The 18,947-nt window shown below is 36.9% G+C and overlaps 3 protein-coding genes across 7 annotated transcripts in view; 1 reads left to right on the top strand and 2 right to left on the bottom strand.

Moving 5' to 3' along the window:
* Positions 1–2,098, top strand: part of patj (PATJ crumbs cell polarity complex component) — a 134,871-nt gene extending 132,773 nt beyond the window's left edge. The window contains exon 49 of the mRNA XM_016462200.1: positions 559–2,098. Coding sequence (XP_016317686.1) covers positions 559–705 — 147 coding nt within the window. The 3' untranslated portion in view covers positions 706–2,098. The remainder of the gene's footprint in view (positions 1–558) is intronic.
* A 1,438-nt stretch (positions 2,099–3,536) lies between these two features.
* pdzk1ip1 (PDZK1 interacting protein 1) lies at positions 3,537–5,273 on the bottom strand. Its single transcript, XM_016462206.1, has 4 exons — positions 5,022–5,273; positions 4,748–4,862; positions 4,157–4,231; positions 3,537–3,847 (listed from the first exon to the last, which is right to left on the bottom strand). The coding sequence occupies exons 1-4, from the start codon at positions 5,086–5,088 to the stop codon at positions 3,775–3,777; spliced, it is 330 nt and encodes a 109-aa protein (XP_016317692.1). The 5' UTR covers positions 5,089–5,273; the 3' UTR covers positions 3,537–3,774.
* Positions 5,274–10,514: 5,241 nt separating this feature from the next.
* Positions 10,515–18,705, bottom strand: tal1 (T-cell acute lymphocytic leukemia 1). Of its 5 annotated transcripts, XM_016462274.1 has the most exons (5): positions 16,138–16,208; positions 14,813–14,901; positions 13,910–14,464; positions 12,476–12,567; positions 10,515–11,299 (listed from the first exon to the last, which is right to left on the bottom strand). In XM_016462274.1, exons 3-5 carry the CDS (start codon positions 14,332–14,334, stop codon positions 10,869–10,871), a joined length of 948 nt encoding a protein of 315 aa, XP_016317760.1. In that variant the 5' UTR covers positions 14,335–14,464; positions 14,813–14,901; positions 16,138–16,208; the 3' UTR covers positions 10,515–10,868. The 5 variants fall into 5 exon arrangements, with proteins under 5 accessions (XP_016317760.1, XP_016317761.1, XP_016317759.1 ...); XM_016462275.1 differs by lacking the exons at positions 14,813–14,901; positions 16,138–16,208 and adding an exon at positions 18,680–18,705; XM_016462273.1 differs by lacking the exon at positions 14,813–14,901 and having other exon boundaries at positions 16,138–16,210.
* Between the last annotated feature and the right edge of the window lie 242 nt (positions 18,706–18,947).

Raw genomic sequence — 18,947 nt, 5'->3', positions numbered from 1 at the left:
TAATTACTCACCCTCGTGTTGTTCCAAACCCGTAAGACCTTCGTTCATCTTCAGAACATGACGGAAATTACGTCATCACGCCGGATCTGGGTCAGCGCCGCCACACGCTCGCGTCATGATACTGTCGTGAACGCGCTTCCACAAGTGATGCAGTAGAGACGAAAATGTGGAATAAAGTAGTTATTTTTGTTTTCTTTGCGCAAAAAAGTATTCTCGTAGCTTAGTAACTTTACAGTTGAACCACTGATGTCACACGGACTACTTTGTCGATCATCTTGGTACTTTTCTGGACCTTGATCGTGGTAGTTACCTTGCTGTCTATGGGAGGGTCAGAGAGCTCTTAGATTTCATCAAAAATATCTTAAATTGTGTTCCGAAGATGAACGAAGGTCTTACGGGTTTCGAACAACACGAGGGTGAGTAATTAATGACAGAATGGGGGGAATTTGGGGGTGAACTATCCCTTTAATAATCTGCATTTTGGAGAGTAATACTGGTCAGTTGGTCACCTTTAGTTCTGTAAATGAATAAATAATCCTGTCCTCCTCTTACCTACAGGGGGCAGCGGCGGTAGATGGGCGTCTGAAGCGCGGCGACCAGCTGCTGTCGGTCAATGGAGAGAGTCTGGAGGGCGTCACACACGAGCAGGCCGTGGCCGTACTGAAGAAGCAGCGGGGAAGTGTCACGCTGTCCGTCCTCTCCTAACAAACACACTAAGGACTACATCCACTGAAATACACACACATTCCATTCACACGTCTTAAGAGACTCTTTGCATCAGCAGCGGCCGTTATTCGGCCACCTTACTTCCTGATTTGCACTCGATCGTTTAAACTCCGCCCTGTTACTGTTTGTGCACCTGGTATCGAAGTCAATGAGAAATACTCATAACATTGTCTTTGTTTTAATCACGGACATGTAGCCTCTCCACTGGTGACGGTGAGCAGGTGAATTATGGGGCAATATTAGAGAAGGTTATTTTGATGAAATGAGTGCTGGTAACTCAAGACCAGGAGGAAAAATTAAAGTAGCAGCTGCACAACACTTGCTAACACACACAATTTGTTTGTAATTATCCTTTCAGTCCACATACAATAACTTCTAATGTGGTCGCCCTGATCTTTTTTCAATTAAAACGCACAAGTACACAACCTACTGACAAACCCGCCCTATTTTTAAGAAATCAGTTGAATTGTATGTAGTGTGTAGATGAATTCATGGACGAGCGTTAATAATAAGGGATGACAGATGTGCCTTGGAACGGGCAGATCAGATTGTACTGGGATGTTTTGTATAGCTAGTATTAGATATTAGGATCATTTCAATCAGGTTCTTTACGTTGCAGGGTAGCTTTGTGAATACTTCAAGAAATAGTTCGCCAGAAGATGAAAAACATCCCTGATGTTGCTTCAAATCTGTATTACTCTTTCTTCTGTGGAGCTAAAAATAAGATATTTTGCAGAATGTTCACGCTGCTCTCTTCCTTACAATGAAAGTGGATGGGAACTGGAGTTTTTGTGATTTAGAAATGCCATAAATAACCATCAAAATATCGCAAAAGCAAGTCATATGACTTGTCTTCCCTCTAAGTAATATTTCAGGCAATTCTTCACACAAAGTTATTAATGTTAGTCATTTTTCATGTAAAATATGTGTAACTTAAAATTATATGTTTTACTGAAAACACTGCTCTTTTCCTTAAAATAAAAATGGATGGAGACTGGCATTTTAGAAATTCAGGAATGACATTATAACAATAAATGTATCAAGTTGTGTGCCACATTTCACGTCTATTGAGATTGTACGATAGTTTTGTGTGAGGAATATTTTAAAGTGTTTTTCACTTGAAAATTTCAGGCAATTTTTCATACACGGATATTATTTTGTAAGTAGTTTTCACTTCAAATTTATCTCTGAAATTAAAATGTCATATAATTATTTACACAGAGCTATTATTTTGATTCGAGTCTTAAAAATGGCACACAAGATGTGTTTTTTTGCCATTTTTGGAGTGCAACAGCCCAGTCCCCATTCACATTCATTGTATGGAAAAGTATCAAAATATCTCCTTTTAGGTTCCACAGAAGAAAATAAGTCATATGAGTTTGGAACGACATAAATGATGACAATTTCCATATTTGGGAGAACTATTCCACTCTATTATTTTGCTATGGTGTATTGAGATTCACAGAAATGCATAACAGTTTTTTTTTTTTTGTAATTCAATTGAACACGTCTATCATTTCAGTGTAAATATGTAATTTATTTCCTTTTTAGGGCTTTTTTGCATTGCTTTTGTCTTTATGAAGATGTCTCGCACATCCTAGTTTGACACTGTGTGTGTCTGTGTGTCACAATATGAGGATATCCTGTGTCAGTCTCTCTCCTAGAGGAAGTGTAGCAGGCTCTTCAGAGACTATCGGGGCTCTCCAGGTTGTAGACAGCGCGTGGAAGCCTCGTCCAGACCATCTCTTCCACTAGGATTTCGTAAGCACATCATCATACGATGCCTCTTGAATTTTCGTGCCATGTGGACAGTATGTTCTGAACTGTTCAGCGCTATGTCCCTTTAAAAAGATTGCCTGTATCTCCTATGCCTGTCTTCCCCTTTCTCCTTAAAGAAATGCAACGCCTCAGTCTGCTACCGTCTGCTAGATCTTTACATTTGGGCTGTGAACCACAAAAAGCGGCTTCCACTCAGATGACTCGAGTAGTAACACCTTTATATCTGCCATTTTTCTGTCAGTGTAATGTTTTTAAAGTCCAAAGAAACCATTTAGCTAAATGCATACATTAGATACAGATCTAAGCCTGAAATAAAGCTGATTTATTAACATTTGCAAAACAAACAAGTGGTCTGTGACTTTATTTTGGACAAGTAGAATTTATCTGAAGTGACAGAAAATAAAGTTATTTTCATTTTAAGCAACTTTTGACTTCTAAATTCTTAATTATTTTATTTTAAGCATTATTTAAATGTTTTAATGCCCAAAAAAACACACACACCAGCCATTTCTGTGATGGTTTTACATGCACTACCATTTCAAAGATTAGTGACGGACCGGTAAGATAAAAAAAAAAAAAAAAGAAATTAATAACTTTGTTCAGCATGCATTCAATTTAATGGAAAGTGTAAAGTATTTATAATGTTACAAAAGATTTTTATTTAAAATAAATGCTTTTCTTTTTAACTTTATTCATCAAAAATGTTTCCACTAAAATATTAAGCAGCACAACTGTTTTCAACATTAAAAATAAATGTTTCTTGGACAGCACTGAAGACTGGAATAATGGCTGCGGAAATCTAAGCTTTGCATCACAGGAAAAAATGACATTTAAAATATATATTAAAATAGAACGCAGTTATTTTAAATTGTAATAATATTTCACAATATTACTGTGTATTTGATCAAATAAATGCAGCCTACAAAAACATTAAAAGTCCTACCAAACCAAAAGACTTTTGAATAGTAGCATATATGATTTTATTAATATTATTATTGATTTTTTAAATATTATTTAAAGAGGTTTGCGCAACAAGTGATATACTGAATGTCTGATATTATATTAAAATGTTCAGAGATTGTTACAACAACAAATGCCCTTTAAAATGAACTACAATTAATGTATAATCGAATAAAAAACAAACAAAAAAACACTGCTAACCTTTGGTACAAGATAAGCTGTGTCAGCTGTTAAAATTATTACTTATTACAACACAAATAAGGTTAACATGGCGTGCTGACTCGGCTGGTTGTGGACGTTTCCTTGAGATTACATCTCGGTCACTTTTTCTTCGGTTTGGTGAACAATCACGTTCTCATATGCTTTAGGGTTTTCACTGCTCCTGAAAAACAATTGTCACGATTCAAGAGATTAATACGTACATTTAAAAGGGAATAGGCCTATTCACTCTTTTCCATTCATTTTTAATCACTGAATTTAAAATTTACATTTCAACATTTGAAACATTTAAATCTGTTGCAATGAGAATAATTTCAGGAACATCATGCTTAGCATAAAGCAACAGATGAGGCGTTTATTCTGACTGAAGATGATTTCAGGCCATATGTGGTATCATTAATGATAGTGTATCTTTTAATAGTCTTGAATCACTCTAAGCTTTATCACGGCTGTATTATTGAGGTATTATTACCTGACTGCGTCAAGACTGGTTTCACGGGTTGATCCATTGGTCATGGCGTATTCATTGGGTACTGCTTCTGGTTTGCTTTAGTCAACAAAGACGGATTAAAATGTTTACACAGACCAGATTTCGGAAACTAGTTGCTAAATAAAATGTGTATTGCATGAAATATAAAGAGAGCCTAGGTAAACATGTTTTGTGAGACTTTACAATAACCATCATTCAGACATGTATGCCTATTTTTGATTAGACAATTAAGGATTCCATTAATAAAGAGAGAGTTTCATTAATTCATTAATAAAGAGAGGCCTATATTATAGGCCTATTCACATTTATGACTGACTTTCTTAAGCGAAACAACAAAAAATAAGATATTTTGGGGAAAATGCTGTTGTTTTTTTTTGTTTTGTTTTTTGGACCCCATTGACTTTAAGTTCTTCAAAATTATTTTGTGTTGTGCAGAAGAAAGTCATACAGGTTTGGAAGGACAAGAGCGCGAGTACATGTTGACAATACTTCATTTTTAGTTGAACTTTGTCCCTTTCATGTTAAAACTGCTACCGTTTTTGGTAGGGTGTTGAAATTGAAGCAGATATTTACCGTGGAGTTTCACACCAGGCTTTGTTTACAAGGAAGACGACGAAGACCAGAAAGAGGAACACACCAACGGCAATGATTCCCGTAAGCCAGTTTGGCAGAGCTTGCTCTGCTTTCTCTTAAAAAAAAAAAAACGTGCCATAGTACAAAAACTGTACGTTAAAATATATAAAACTATTGCAATTGAGCACTGGGTCTTACTATAATATGCTCAGTGATGCTGGTTTCCACATTTCTAGATTACCCTCCAAAAACCAAACATCTGTTAAGACTTTACCTGCTTGAGCCGCAACTAGTCCCAGCGTGAGGACAAGCCAGTGAAGCACTGTGACTGATTTCCCCATGTTTATTCCTCTTCAGATCCGCAATAGTTTGTTGAAATGTACGCAACTGCTCAAGTAAAGACCTGTATCCTTTCTCTGTCCAGGAAACAGTTATCTGAATTTCCATGGAAGAAAAGACAACACCCAGTGGTCTGTATAGATCGAGTCAATCATTTACCCACCGCATGATATTTAGCTATCGCAAAGGAATAACAGAGATGTGACGGGTGGGATCTGGTTACATCTGATTCAACTGTTATCCCAGTGATATCTGATAGCAGCTAGAAATATTCATTGCTATCATAAATACTCGTTTTGTTCGTTGGACGACGGTAGAGTTGTTAATCCAGTGGAGAAAGTCCTATCTCCGCACAGGTTTAAGTGAAGACGCTGCATAAGCCGTGAGTCTTTAGATTTCAACAATAACGGAATTTGTCTGGCTAGCATTCCATGGTTTTCAATTAGTAATAGTTCACTGAATGGCTGTTTGACACATTAAACCCACCAGTGCCACTTTGCTGCCGTGGAAGTTACAGTTTAGCTAGAGTTAAAAAAAAATTTAAAAAAAACGAACTATCTGTAGGCTAATTGACGCAGATTCGTGTTTTGGGTTCAAGTTCAAGCTCATCATTCATCAACTTGAAGTTGTAGGTTTAAATAGTTCGTGCAAAAATGAACATTTTGTGAAAATTGACTCAGCCCTTGACCCTCGGCACATCCAAGACGTAGATGTTTCTTCATTGAAACAGATTTGGAGAAGTTAGCATTAGGCTACATAACTTGCTCACCATTGGATCCTCTGCAATGAATGGATTCCGTCAGAATGAGAGTCCAAACAGCTGATAAAAACATCACAATAATCCTAAAGTAATTTACACGACTCCAGTCCATCAGTTAATGTTTTGTGAAGTGAAAAGCTGCATGTTTGTAGGAATCAAATCCATCAAGGCATTAACTTTAAGGCATAAATGGTCACTTCTGGCAAAAACACCAGCCCATAATTCATAAAAACGCTTCCTCCAGTAAAAAAATTCATCCCCTGTTGTCCTCTCACCTCAAAATCCATATTTGTTAAGAACTGTTTTGGACTGTTTTTGCTTGTAAACAGTGCTTAATCTGTGTATATTTCTCTCCTGATTCAGACAACACTGCTTTTTCACTGGAGGATTCATATTTTAGCCAGAAGCAAAGGTTTGAGGTTACAAATTTCTTAATGATGGATTTGTTTCTTATAAACATGTAGCATTTCACTTCACAAGATGTTAATCGATGGACTGGAGTTGTGTGGATTACTTGTGGATTATTGTTTGGACTCTCATTCTGACGGCACCCATTCACTGCAGAGGATCCATTGGTGAGCAAGTGATGCAATGCTCAATCTCTCCAAATCTGTTCCAATGAAGAACAGATTGGATGGCCCAACGGTTGGTACATTTTCAGCAAATTTTCATTTTTGGGTAAACTTCTCCTTAGCTCACTTGACTAACCTACAACAACTTAGTTGATGAATGACAAGTTTGTTTGAACTTGAGGGCATTGCTGACCATCTTCGTCCTCTCTTATTAAACCACAAGAGATGAGTGCACATGAGAGAGTGCTCTTAAAGAGTGACAGAGCAAATGATTAACAGACCAAAACAGAGAAAAAGAGGCGGAGTTGGACAAAGACCACGATCCGCCCCTCTGGACTCAAGGGACACATGAGCGTCTTGCAGCCCAGAGGAAATTAGCACTGCTTTATAACTAGAAAAGGGCTCTGCCCACTCATTAACACCTCGCGTAAAATACCGGCCTGCTCCCCAAGGGAGCCTCTTCAGCCGATGGTGTGGTAGATAGCCATGAGAGACCCCAGAGGAGACCCTTTCCACTGGCCCATCCTGCCTCTGAGAACCAGACCTTTGGGAGTTTCACTGGGACGTCCTGGTCCCAGAAGGAGGGGCATTTTAATTGAATACTCTCCCCCCTTGTCTAGTTATCTCAGAATAATGGTGGTCTTTATCAGTCGGTGAGCATGTTTTTCTGTTGTGATGGGGCTCCTTTGAGATCTATCCAGGTTGAAGCTCCGTATCCTCCGGTTTGGGGTCACTGGTGGGAAAAAGGCGGATAGCGACTACGCCACAGTTAATTAAAAAGGGAAAAGATGCCGTCAAAAATCCCTGATTGAATCCGTACCACCAGCCCACCGTTTCAAGAGCGAGAGCATTGGCATTTGAGATGAATGAAGGGACTTAATAGAATTAGAGTGTTTTGATGGTGTGTTGAATCTCTGGTGGGATGCACATGGGCCTGTGTTTCACATGACTTTAGTATTCATGGGAAGCAGATACGATTGAAGATCTGAATAATCTTCAGTGGATGAATAAAACTCTAATTGAGCAGCACAGAACTTGATGTCGAGTCCACAACGGAATTGTTTAGAGTGTGGTTTACTTAATAAATGAGACATGGTCATGTTAATAGTTAAATATAATAGTGCACTTTGATTCAGAGCTACAATGAAGCTTATTTAACACTTAATAAAATTACAGTTTTGTCATCACTTACTCGCCGTTATGTCATTCCAAACCTCCAAAAAAAGGAGTTATTTTTCTAGATTGTATTGGCTGCTCTTTTCCGTACAGTATTTATATAAACACTGACCTCCGAAAATGGCTAAAATCACCACAAATAAATAAAGTTTAATATTTTTATAATTATCATTTATATTTGCTTATTATTTATTTATGGTGATTTATTTTTTTTTATTTAATGCTGTTTGGTGAACATTTTTGTCGAAGTACCAAAAAAATATTGTGGTGATTTTTGGTGAAAAATCACTATAAATAAATACACTTCATTTATGGTGCTTTTTTCCACCAAATATTATGTTTAAAATATAATATTATGTAGTATTATGCATTTTAATATTTATTTATTTATTTATTTTTGTACTTTTTGTTAACAATGTTTTGTCGAATCACCATAACTATTATGCAGATTTTTGGTGAAAAAGCACAATTAACATTAAATAAACATGAGTAAACAATAAACATTTCAAATGTTTAAATGCATAAACACCATTTATGGTGTTTTTTACCAAATATAATATTTAATAATGTAATATTATTTATCTAATAATATATAATATAAAAAATATATTATGTATTTATTTATTTATCTATCGATCATTAAATATCACTACAAATAAATAACTCTAAGCATTTCATTTATGGTGATTAGTATTTTTGTCATTTTTCAAGTTCAGTGTCAAAGTAATTTTTTTTTTTTAACAAAAATAATATAAAATTAAATAATATAATATTATTTTATATAATAATATATCATATAAAAAGGTATGTATTTATTTATTTATTTATCTGTTATTCATTAAATATCACTACAAATAAATGAATCTACGCATTGTTTCTGGTGACTTTTGTCATTTTTGGAGCTCAGTGTGAAAGTATCCATACTGTACATATATTCCATGTCTTTTAAAACCACAAAATTTAAATTTGCTAAAGAAATTCATCATAGCTTTTAAATCTTGTTTGCATAAATTCAAGTATGGTGCGTCAAGATGGCTTGCACCAGTTTTGACGTCAAAGTTGCCTCAAACTTACTTTGTTTTGTGTCTAAACTTATGATCGATCATCACTGACATTAAACCAGGTGGGGGAAAAAAAACATTTGGGAACAACGTGAGTAAATAATAACCCATTTTAATTTTTTTTAGGTGGTCTATCAATGTAAAATACTGTAAATGTTGTATGAAATACTATCAATCACTGTCCATCCTCATACAAATTGTGTATTTGTGATTTCACGCTATCTCCTCTTGATATAAAAGAGGAGTTACTGTGCAGATATTTGACATGTAGCTTGAAATGCTTCTCATGTCCTCCAGCTGATAGGATGGAGAACGTTTGGGAAGGTCGTTCATGTGTGTGGGTGTGGGTGTGGATCAGTGATTGGTCTGGGAACTGCCCTTGGATCAGTTTTTCACAGTCCCTGTAGGGCCCCTTGGGGCCGACCAATGACTTTTTCATTGGCTTTGATTCTTATCAGCCCTTCAGAATCATATTCCCAGGGTTCAGACACCCATGTATGCCCTGCTATGACCCTGACTGTCCTCACACCCTCAAAATCTTAAAATAAGATTAGGGCAGGGCATATCTATGTTTTTGTCGTGTTAAGTGCCTGCAGTATATGGTTGAATCTAAATCTTGTTAAAGGTATTTCTTGTTATCACATCCCACTGTGTTTATTTTTCATGTCAGGGATTTAACATTTTGTTCCTTACATAAAAAATATATTGTATTATTTTTTTCTTTAAGTCCCAACTAGCATGAGTGATTTGACAGTATTTTCATATATCTCAGTCCCTTCAATGCACAAATTTTTTTTTTCTATTTAATCCCTGCCTGCTATGATTTTTGACACTTCGTAAAACGCTCCACTGGATTTTTTTTCCTTCTCTACCTTTACAGTTGTCATGGCAACAGAAAAGTCTATTATAATTCAGACATTTGACAATATGAACGTAATGTCCACACTAACAATAAATCCTCTATTATATTCAGCATTTTTCAGAAGAATAGCACACGTTCAGGGTTGTGTTTTTTATTTTTGTGGGTTTTTATATAAAATTTGTGTGATATAACATTGCATATATTCATAGATAGATTTTCACCTTACAACAAAGGTCTTTCTACTAAATATCACATTAAAATAACCATTTTTTTGTTTGCTTGCTCATTTAATACCCAATAAAAGACTTAAAGGTACCAAGACTGGCTACTCAATCCTCTGCTAAAAAGCAGATCAAGTTCATACAAGTCAAATAAAGTGACAGAACGTTACTCCATGAATGCGTCATTGCGAGATGGTCGGGTTGGAGGGGTGTTTGAGCCAAAGAAACAAACGAATGAATGAATGAAGGTGAAATGGAGATGCGAATTAATGGTGTACCAAGATCACAATGCAAAAGAACCAGTCTAAAGGAACATCGTTACAGACACACGACATTATCCCGGTCTATGTACACGTTCTTGTACCTCCTCCACCATTTTTCTTGTATGCGTGTGGGATTCGAAACATAATACCAAAAAATGGCGTTTTTTCCAAATAGCATTTTGTTGCTATTGCCATTGATGCTCGTAATACTTACAATAAAAGTCATAACTCATTAAAATTCCCAGTATGTACACATTTGTCTCAAAGACGTTGCACAAAGCCAAAGCCGGGGCTCACCCTCATGTCACTTCAAACTTTAAATCTTGTGAAGAACAATACAAGTCATCCGTACAATGGAAGTCAATGGGGTCCAAAACTAAAAATTTTGACTCCATTGACTGTCATTGTACGGTTCTTCAAATTTTGTTCTTCTAGGTTCCACCGAAGATAGAAACGCACATTTGGAGTGACACGAGAGTGAGTAAATGATGCCAAAATTGACATTTTGGGGGGGGGTGAACTATTCCTTTTCTTGCTTCAAATGCTCTTTTTCGTTGTACAAGTCCAGCTGTTTCCAGTGACCTCCTTCACAGCGGTGTACCTGATGAGATGTGGGTACCATTCAATCTGTCTTCTTTCGTTTCCAGGTGGCGATCAACAATTCCTGCCTAAGTGTGGACTTAAAAATCTACCTGACGTTTTCCCCCGTACCAGCGTTTCACCGCGGAGGGCACCTTAGTGTCGAAGCGCGAAGAGAAGAGCTCAACAGAAAGTCATACGTAAGAATATGCTTGCACACGACATGAACATACGCTAGTTGAGGTCCATGAAGCATTGCGCCTTCTCAGTCCGTCAATGCCAAATCAGTCATCGCTTGGCGTTTCCGTCTATCGGGTGGCTGGAGTGATGCAGTCCCCTCGCTGAAGACCTGGACTCCACCGAAGAGTCCTGGTCTTCGGTAAAGCTCTCCGGACTGGCGTCGCCGTCCAGCAGGCTCCCGCAGCTGGAGTTTGGGCTCAGCATCTCCTGAAGGAGGTCGTCCCGCGCCAGGGTCGCATCTCGGGCGGCACGGGTGGGGGCTTCGCCGCCCACCATGTCATCCTGGTCGTTGAGGAGCTTGGCCAGGAAGTTGATGTACTTCATGGCCAGGCGGAGGATCTCGTTCTTGCTGAGCTTCTTGTCCGGAGGGTGGGTTGGGATGAGCTTGCGCAGCTCGGCGAAGGCACCGTTCACGTTCTGCTGCCGCCAGCGCTCGCGGCTGTTCGTGAAAATCCGTCGCACGACTTTGGGCTGTGAACCTGCAAAGCAAAGGAAGTGTTTGGTTTGGGGTGTCAAAATCTGCATTTTTTTAGTTCTTGTTCGTAACAAATCTGCGACGCGGTTGAGTGCTTTAACAGTGGTTTCCTTGTGAACACACCTAAGGTGTTCACTCACTTCTCACTGATAGATTAGCTCTTTATCTCCCTCTATTTAGCCAAGAATTAATTAACCTTTCTATTATCTATGGCATTTTACATTCAATTATTCAGGGCCATTTCTCATCCTAGACAGCTCTGTTGGAACAGAGCTATCAATGCTTCATTTTGTCTGATGCACCAGTGACTTCATATAATTACACTTAGTTAAATGGATTCCCAACCTCTTGATAGTTAAGGAATAATTTAAAGCGTTTTTCGAAAAGGCGGCGAGGGTAGCGTTACCTTTGATGCTCTTCTATATCGTATAAGAACATATTGTGTTGTGCAGTCGCCGTTTTCGTCTCATTTGAATCCTGCTTTTCTGTCTCAGCACTCGCAGCCAAACACACTGACTCATATTTGCATTTTTATAGGCAACTCACAGCTATCTCTCCAGTGCATACACTGATTTTTTTTCCAATTGGCAACTGGAACCACTTTTTTTCTCTCTCACGCATCCCTGATTACTGTCTTAAATCTTCTTTGTTTCACAAGATTATTTTGTTCTCCGTTTAGTTTAAGAAATGCATTTCTGTGCAATGTACTATGATTTTTAGGGATGCAAAGATATTGACATCATGGAAATTGTCACTTTAGCTAACTAATATTTATTTTACTTTTTTTTTTATTTGCAAGTGCAACTAATGTGATGTTCCTAGCCAAAAAATTTAAAAGGTGTTATATTAAAGTGCATGAGAATTTAAAATGATTAATTCATAAATAATTTATTAGAAAATTAATGATTAATTTAAAAAGTGACACAAAGTAACTGTACAGCAAATAAAGACATTGGGAAGTTATCTTGTTATTTTTATCATATTCGTTTTGTTTGCATTCTTCCATACTTTTGCAAAATTACTAAATATTTTCTTTTACTAAATCTGGCTTGTTTGGCACATGATGTTGTTTTAAATGGAGAAAATGAGACAGATGATGGATGGCAAATCATGAGAAGAAAGAGAAAAGCACAGCCAAAGAGTGGCTATCCATACTTAGAAAGATCTGAAATGCTCCTACCATCGTTGATTTCAACCTCATAAGGTACAGGTCTGCGTTTCACTCGACTGCTGGGATACATCCCATACTGATCCGCTTCTCCAGCAAAATCACTGAGGAGAAACACACACGCAATTCAGGACATGCGATGTAAGAAAACTGATGTTTCCTAAAATGTTTCTGTTTATCTGCTTCAAATGTCATTGAACAAAACAGAAAACAGAATAGAAATATATAGTGTATATAAAAATGCATTTTAATTCATTATATTCATCTTTGACATATTCCAACATAAAATGTCTTTAAAAATAAGAAAGCATCTAAATATGTAAATAGAAAATAATAGAATAGAAAAGGCTTTTTAAAAAAAGTGTATATAAAAATACATTTTAATGCATTATATTTATCTTTTACATATTCCAAGATAAGAAGTCTTTAAAAATTAAAAAAAAAAATGCTTAAATTGCACTTAAATTAAGGTGTTCGAATGCAATAGACAAAGCTTATAAGAAATGCATATAAAAATACATTTTAATGCATTGTATTATATATTCTATGGTAAAAATGTCTTTAAAAATAAGAAAGAAATCACTGAAATACTTAAATTATAAAGAACAACAGAAAAAGCTTTGGTAAAGTGTATTCAAATAAATTTGAATGCATTACATTTATCTTTAACATATTACATCGCTGATGGAGAAAACGATGTGCTTACATATTTGATATAGCCTGGATATAGAATAGAATAGAATAGAATAGTGGAAAAGAGTACGGCAAGATAGCATGTTTGTACATAAAACATTTCAATGCATTTATATTTTACATATATGTGAGAAAATGAAAACATAAAAAAAAAATAAGGTGAATCTTTTACCTTTTTATATATTGTTTATATAATTATTTATTTTAATTCATTATGTGTTTCAGTGTCGTTTAATATACATTTATAGGAAGATAGCATGTTTGTACATAAAACATTTCAATGCATTTATATTTTACATATATGTGAGAAAATGAAAACATAAAAAAAAAATAAGGTGAATCTTTTACCTTTTTATATATTGTTTATATAATTTATTTTAATTAATTATGTGTTTCAGTGTCGTTTAATATACATTTATAGGCAATAGGCTAAATAAATAATTGCAAGTAACTGTAGGCTCCCATAGCATTACAGTGTAGTCTACCGATCATTTCAGGTACGCTATCATAAAATAAATAATATTTACAGATTATTTTAGTGTATTACAGAGCAAATATCAAATCGAGAAATTACGGATTTTCTGATAGTTGCAAATATTAAAATGCGCAAAAAGTGGAATACAGATTCATTAAGCAATGTTTTTCCATAAATGCATCTTAACTTTGCAACACATTTTTAACTTTTAAATGAAATAAAATATCTTTGTTTGATATCCTACTCAGCACGGAGTGTAACAGCAGAAGTTAGCCTACCTGTTAATAGTGGCGAGCGGTGGGGTCATGTTGCTGTAGAGCATCGCTCGAGCCGGGAGAGGGAAAGCGGGCGGACTCAACTGCACCATTCGAGTGTCGCTCAGCGGCTTTCTGGGAGGCAGCGGCAGTGGAATCGGTGGTCTGCACAGCTCGGTGGTCTGCACCTTATGGCTGATGTCTGCCTTGAGCTCTCTGCCTTTTATATCCGCGCTCCCTCCTCTCCTGGACAGCTCGATCACCGCCACTTCCTTTTTTAGCTCGGTGGCGTGGTGCGCCGTTTCCTTGGCAACGCCATTGAGGACGCCGCGCTCCTCTGAGGGGTGATGCTCTCCCGTCTCCGCCGTCGTGCCTTCCTGTTTCCCGCATGCGTATCCCTCCGCGCTCGGGCTGAGCGGAAATTGCTCGGATTTCAGTTTTTCCATCATCCTTGAGTAAAAATCCAAAAAAAGGGGTTTTCCCAAAAGCTTGTATATAGCCTATATAGTGGTATCCAAAGGTAATTATAATTCCCAACCAATCAATCCAGCGGCTGTTTAGCTTCTCATCGGAGGTCACCTGTGAAAGAACACACCTTTAGGAACATTGATTGAACGCCTGCGTTATTACGCGCGGCGCATCCTTTCTGTGCTGAGCGCGGGCGTGACTGGAAACACTGACAGGGTCCAGTAATACAGCAGCTCTGTGAAAACCCGTGCCATGTGTGTCTCACTGAGCCATGCAAAGGCCTGATCAGTTTTAGACGTTTCTTCTTGCACCAATATGAGAAGAAATAGGCTAGTCAAGCAAGATTGCTTATATGTAGCCTACAAGCGACAGTTGATGCATTTCAAAGAGATTTCGATCAAATTTCTTTTATGATATATGTGTGGTGGTGTGTTTTTTTTTTTTGGGTCTCGACCTGACCTTGGTCTGTCATGTCATCATTCTGTTCATGGTATCTGGAGATAACCGGTGTCTTGGTTGGGAAAGAGCTTATCTCCTGCTAACATGTTCTACATTTTTAACAGAAAATAATGCGTAATTATTACAGGACATATTCAATAACACCTTTATAGATTTGCATGTTAAATCATATTCTTACACTTAAATGACCAACTTTGTTATCATTCTGTTGTTGTTGTTTCGGTATTATTTTAACATTACTCGTAACTACAATCTAAATCACTATAATTTCGTATAGCCTATTTCAATATAAATTAATATTAACCTATTTATTTTAGGGGTGATGTTACTGTCAATATGTTGGCTTCATTTATTTGTATGAGTTGTTTGTCTTTTCATTTTTTTGAAATCCAGGAATGGAGCTAAAACGAACATTTTTACGTGAGTAGTTTTTGCACATTTATGTCTGGTTTTAAATATTATAGATATTTAAAAACATATTTTAGTTTTTCTATAGTTGACTGTTTGTTTATAATGCCATTTCGTCGTTGATAAAAAAAAACTATTTCTAAGATTGATGCACGATAATATTCGTTTTATGTTGTTTTCATTCTCAGACAATCCATGTGTCATCTAAGTTTATTTTACTGCAAGATCATTATTAATAGCCTACATCATTCCCCATTTAGATACTCTTATACATTTACCTATTTCTGTTTACTCCGTAGCTATTTATAATGTATCGTCTTATATTTATAATATATGCAAGTGCTTATATTTGCTCAGAGTTGCTTTAAAACAAGCTTTATTTAACAACAAAATATGACGATAATAAGCATAGGCTATTTACACGGTCTCAAATTGATTAATAATTCGACACGTGAATGTCAACAAACTTGAAAAACAAATAATCCGTGTTTACCATATTTAGTAACAAATAACCCGACCACAATGTGAATTTTAGTTTTATAAATGTGAAATATTGATGGGATCCGTCCATTTATTGATGGAGTTATGATGACTGTTATTCTAAGCACTAAACGGAAAAGAGGAAAATAGCAGGCGGGGAGGTTTTGTGTGGAAAATTGAATCGAAATGAATCGAATTTCGTAACTTTAGATTAAACGATCGTGTTTAAAGCGCGCGTTACTTATAAAATAAATGGCGAATCGATATCTGCATTCTGCAGGCTCAAAGGCCTATTTGCTCCAAGACCGAATACAACCAAATAAAAATTATATAAATCATACCTGACCTCATATTAATCATCTGGCGTCGATAGAAAGCCTAATTGTTACCTGCGTTAGTATCAAAGGAGCGCAGAAACAGCAATTTTCGCCTCTTACCGTCGTCGGGCGGTGGATGTTAGTGTGTGCATGGAGCCATTTTGTGGTGGGTCATCCATGTCTGAGGTTTTAGATGCACTGAAGTGCTGTGTGGAACTGGAAGTGAGGTCTATATAATTCCACATCACGTCCAGCGCGCGCCTCTCAGTATGGGGAGCGGAACACGGGCGCAATGTGGCCAGGCGAGATAAGAGCGCAGTGGCGGCCACTGCGAGGTCGATAAGCCCCTAAACCCATTATTTATGAAATGATTCATTATTATTTTGCTTTTTATCGAGGGCAAATGCGAAGAGAAAAATATAGACATATTGTGAATGGATATGCATAAAAAATAACTCGGCGGATTGAGGGGGGAAACGAATGCGTAATATTGTTGAACTGCTTCAGGACTCAATCAGAAATTAATTATGCGGCCAAAAGTAACACATTTTCAGTGATATTGGCTGGGGATGTAGGGTTGAAAAGTACCATTAGCGGCTGTTTGTTTTACACATTACGGCGTTTTCGGGCGTTCAGATTAAACTGGAAAACATGTAGCCTCATAGCCCACCCTCGCTGAGTAAAACATGTTAGACAGGTTATAAAGGTAGACAGGCACACATTGCAAAAGCTAACTGTTGTGAATTCTATTTCATTTCTGGCCAATCCAAAAATGCACAAAAATAATCGCGATAGCCTATGTTAATGACTATTTTAGGGGACGTTGGATTTGATTCTTCAATTTTATTTTGTCTCATTTACCTTTTTGAAGGTACACATCTTCACAAATTGTATGTAATAATTAAGGATGCACTGTGTGTGTGTGTGTGTGTGTGTGTGAACAATATCAGCATTTTTTTTTTTTAATCTAGCAGAATTTGACAGTATTGTAAGCAAATGTCTGATATTTCATATTTAGGCTCTTTAAAATAATAAAAATAAATAATTCTTCATTTTTACTTCTGTATAACTTTACAATGTTTTTGATGCATTATTGCACTTAAAATATGTCAAATTCTAAATTCTAAACACTTTTATAAATGTATTTAGCCTAAAATTTAATAGGCCTACATTTTATTTTAGTCTATATAGTGATATTTTATCTATCATAATAATATTTTCTCGCAAAGTGTTATTTTTTTATACAATGAACAAAGATATAGGCTACAATGTAGAATACTGGCTTTAACAAAGAAATATTTATGAGCCAAAATGTCAATATTAGTGCATCCTTGATGTTCGATATACGTTATTTAGTATAGGCCTATAATGAATAAATTATTGTGACAGATAATATAATAATAGACTATAAAAAACGTCTCTTATCTGCTATATTTGTAGCCCAATGTGCACCTATATTCAGAAACTATTTCAAAAGGAAATATGATAGGCTACAATTTCATCATAATTTGGTCACTCAAATGTTTTTCTCTGCAGTTACGTGCAAATGTTTACGTGTAGCCTACTGGAGATGTTTCGATGATGATGAAGATATGAAGTCCATTAGTTCGTCATCATCGTTGTCAACACATTTACTCAATATTAACACAGATAACCGTAATTGTCAACACTGGAGAGGGGTGTCGGGTATAGAGGAGAAGGCAGGCAGTTGATAATGTATCTTCATGAATGAATGTATGAAATACACGCAGAATAATATGTGGGAAATCAGCTCCATCATCTGAGAGCCTTTGATCTCGGGCCTTTGTTAGTTCATTGCCACGGATTTTGAGTGATTTGGGAAGGATGCCCTGCGAGACTCGCCAGAATTTGGTGTAAACCTCAAAGGACCACCTTGCGGAGTGCGATAAGACGGTATCAGTGAGCCAACGACCCCAGGTTCATCCATCAGACAGGGATGAGAGCCACTGGGTGTACTAGTGCTGTTTGGCAGACACTTGCCACCATGACAGCTTCCTCCCATGACAAGCTTTTCCCCATGTTTGCTCAATCCAATATAAATCTGTTCTAAATTTACTCGCATTATTTCCAGGTGTTAATAATAAACAGCAAGCCCAAGAAATTAAATTGACCCTTTCAAGATGCAGACTTACTCTCTCCTTCTCACTGTGGACTCAAATTGACCCTTCACGCTTGAGGTAAGTTCTTCTTGAGTTCTTCAAACTTTGAAATGACTAAATGTTCGGAAAGCTACATAGCCTATCTTAATTTTTACCCGTTTCCCCATAAACAGGAAAAAGGTTGTTGTTTGGAATCATGACGATCTCGTCACGATTCTCGGTGTCAAGGACGAACTAGTCGTGTCTCTGAACACGCCGATGTCACGACCAGCTTCCTGCAAGCCTCCCTGGCAAACAGAACTGAGTGAGTTATGGGTGTTTGATTGTGTTCGTACCACTGCACGAAGCACGTCGTTACATTATTATTAAGTCACTGTATGATATGACTTCGTTTGAGGTGGGTATCCTTATTAGGATACCCACCTCAAACAAAGTCAACCCAACATAGGCTATAGCCCAAGAAAACGTGCAAGGCTACTGGTCAGTAAAATGTGCAAGGGAAACAAAAAGATATTTGGGTTTGCGTGAGACAAACGTCCTACCGATTTGGCGCAGAACATTACTGACATCAAAACTGAAGATAGTTGCAGTAGCCTAGACATGCAGTCCAGATGAAGAAGATTAGTGTTGGGTCGTTCTTGAACGATTCGTTCATTTTGAATGAATCTTTAATGTGACTCGGGAAGAACGAGTCGTCTCGGGGAGTGATTCGTTCAGTCGCGCATGCTCAACATCCTATAGGTTCTGTACTGGAATTAGTCAAGTAGTTCACCTGTTTCGAGTCTTCGGGTTTGAGTCGTTCGTTCATCA

Source organism: Sinocyclocheilus anshuiensis, unplaced genomic scaffold (assembly GCF_001515605.1).
Source record: "Sinocyclocheilus anshuiensis isolate Anshui unplaced genomic scaffold, SAMN03320099.WGS_v1.1 scaffold560, whole genome shotgun sequence".
NCBI lineage: Eukaryota > Metazoa > Chordata > Actinopteri > Cypriniformes > Cyprinidae > Sinocyclocheilus > Sinocyclocheilus anshuiensis.
Note: the sequence above shows the minus strand (reverse complement) of the source record. Positions and strands in the feature narration are given on the sequence as shown.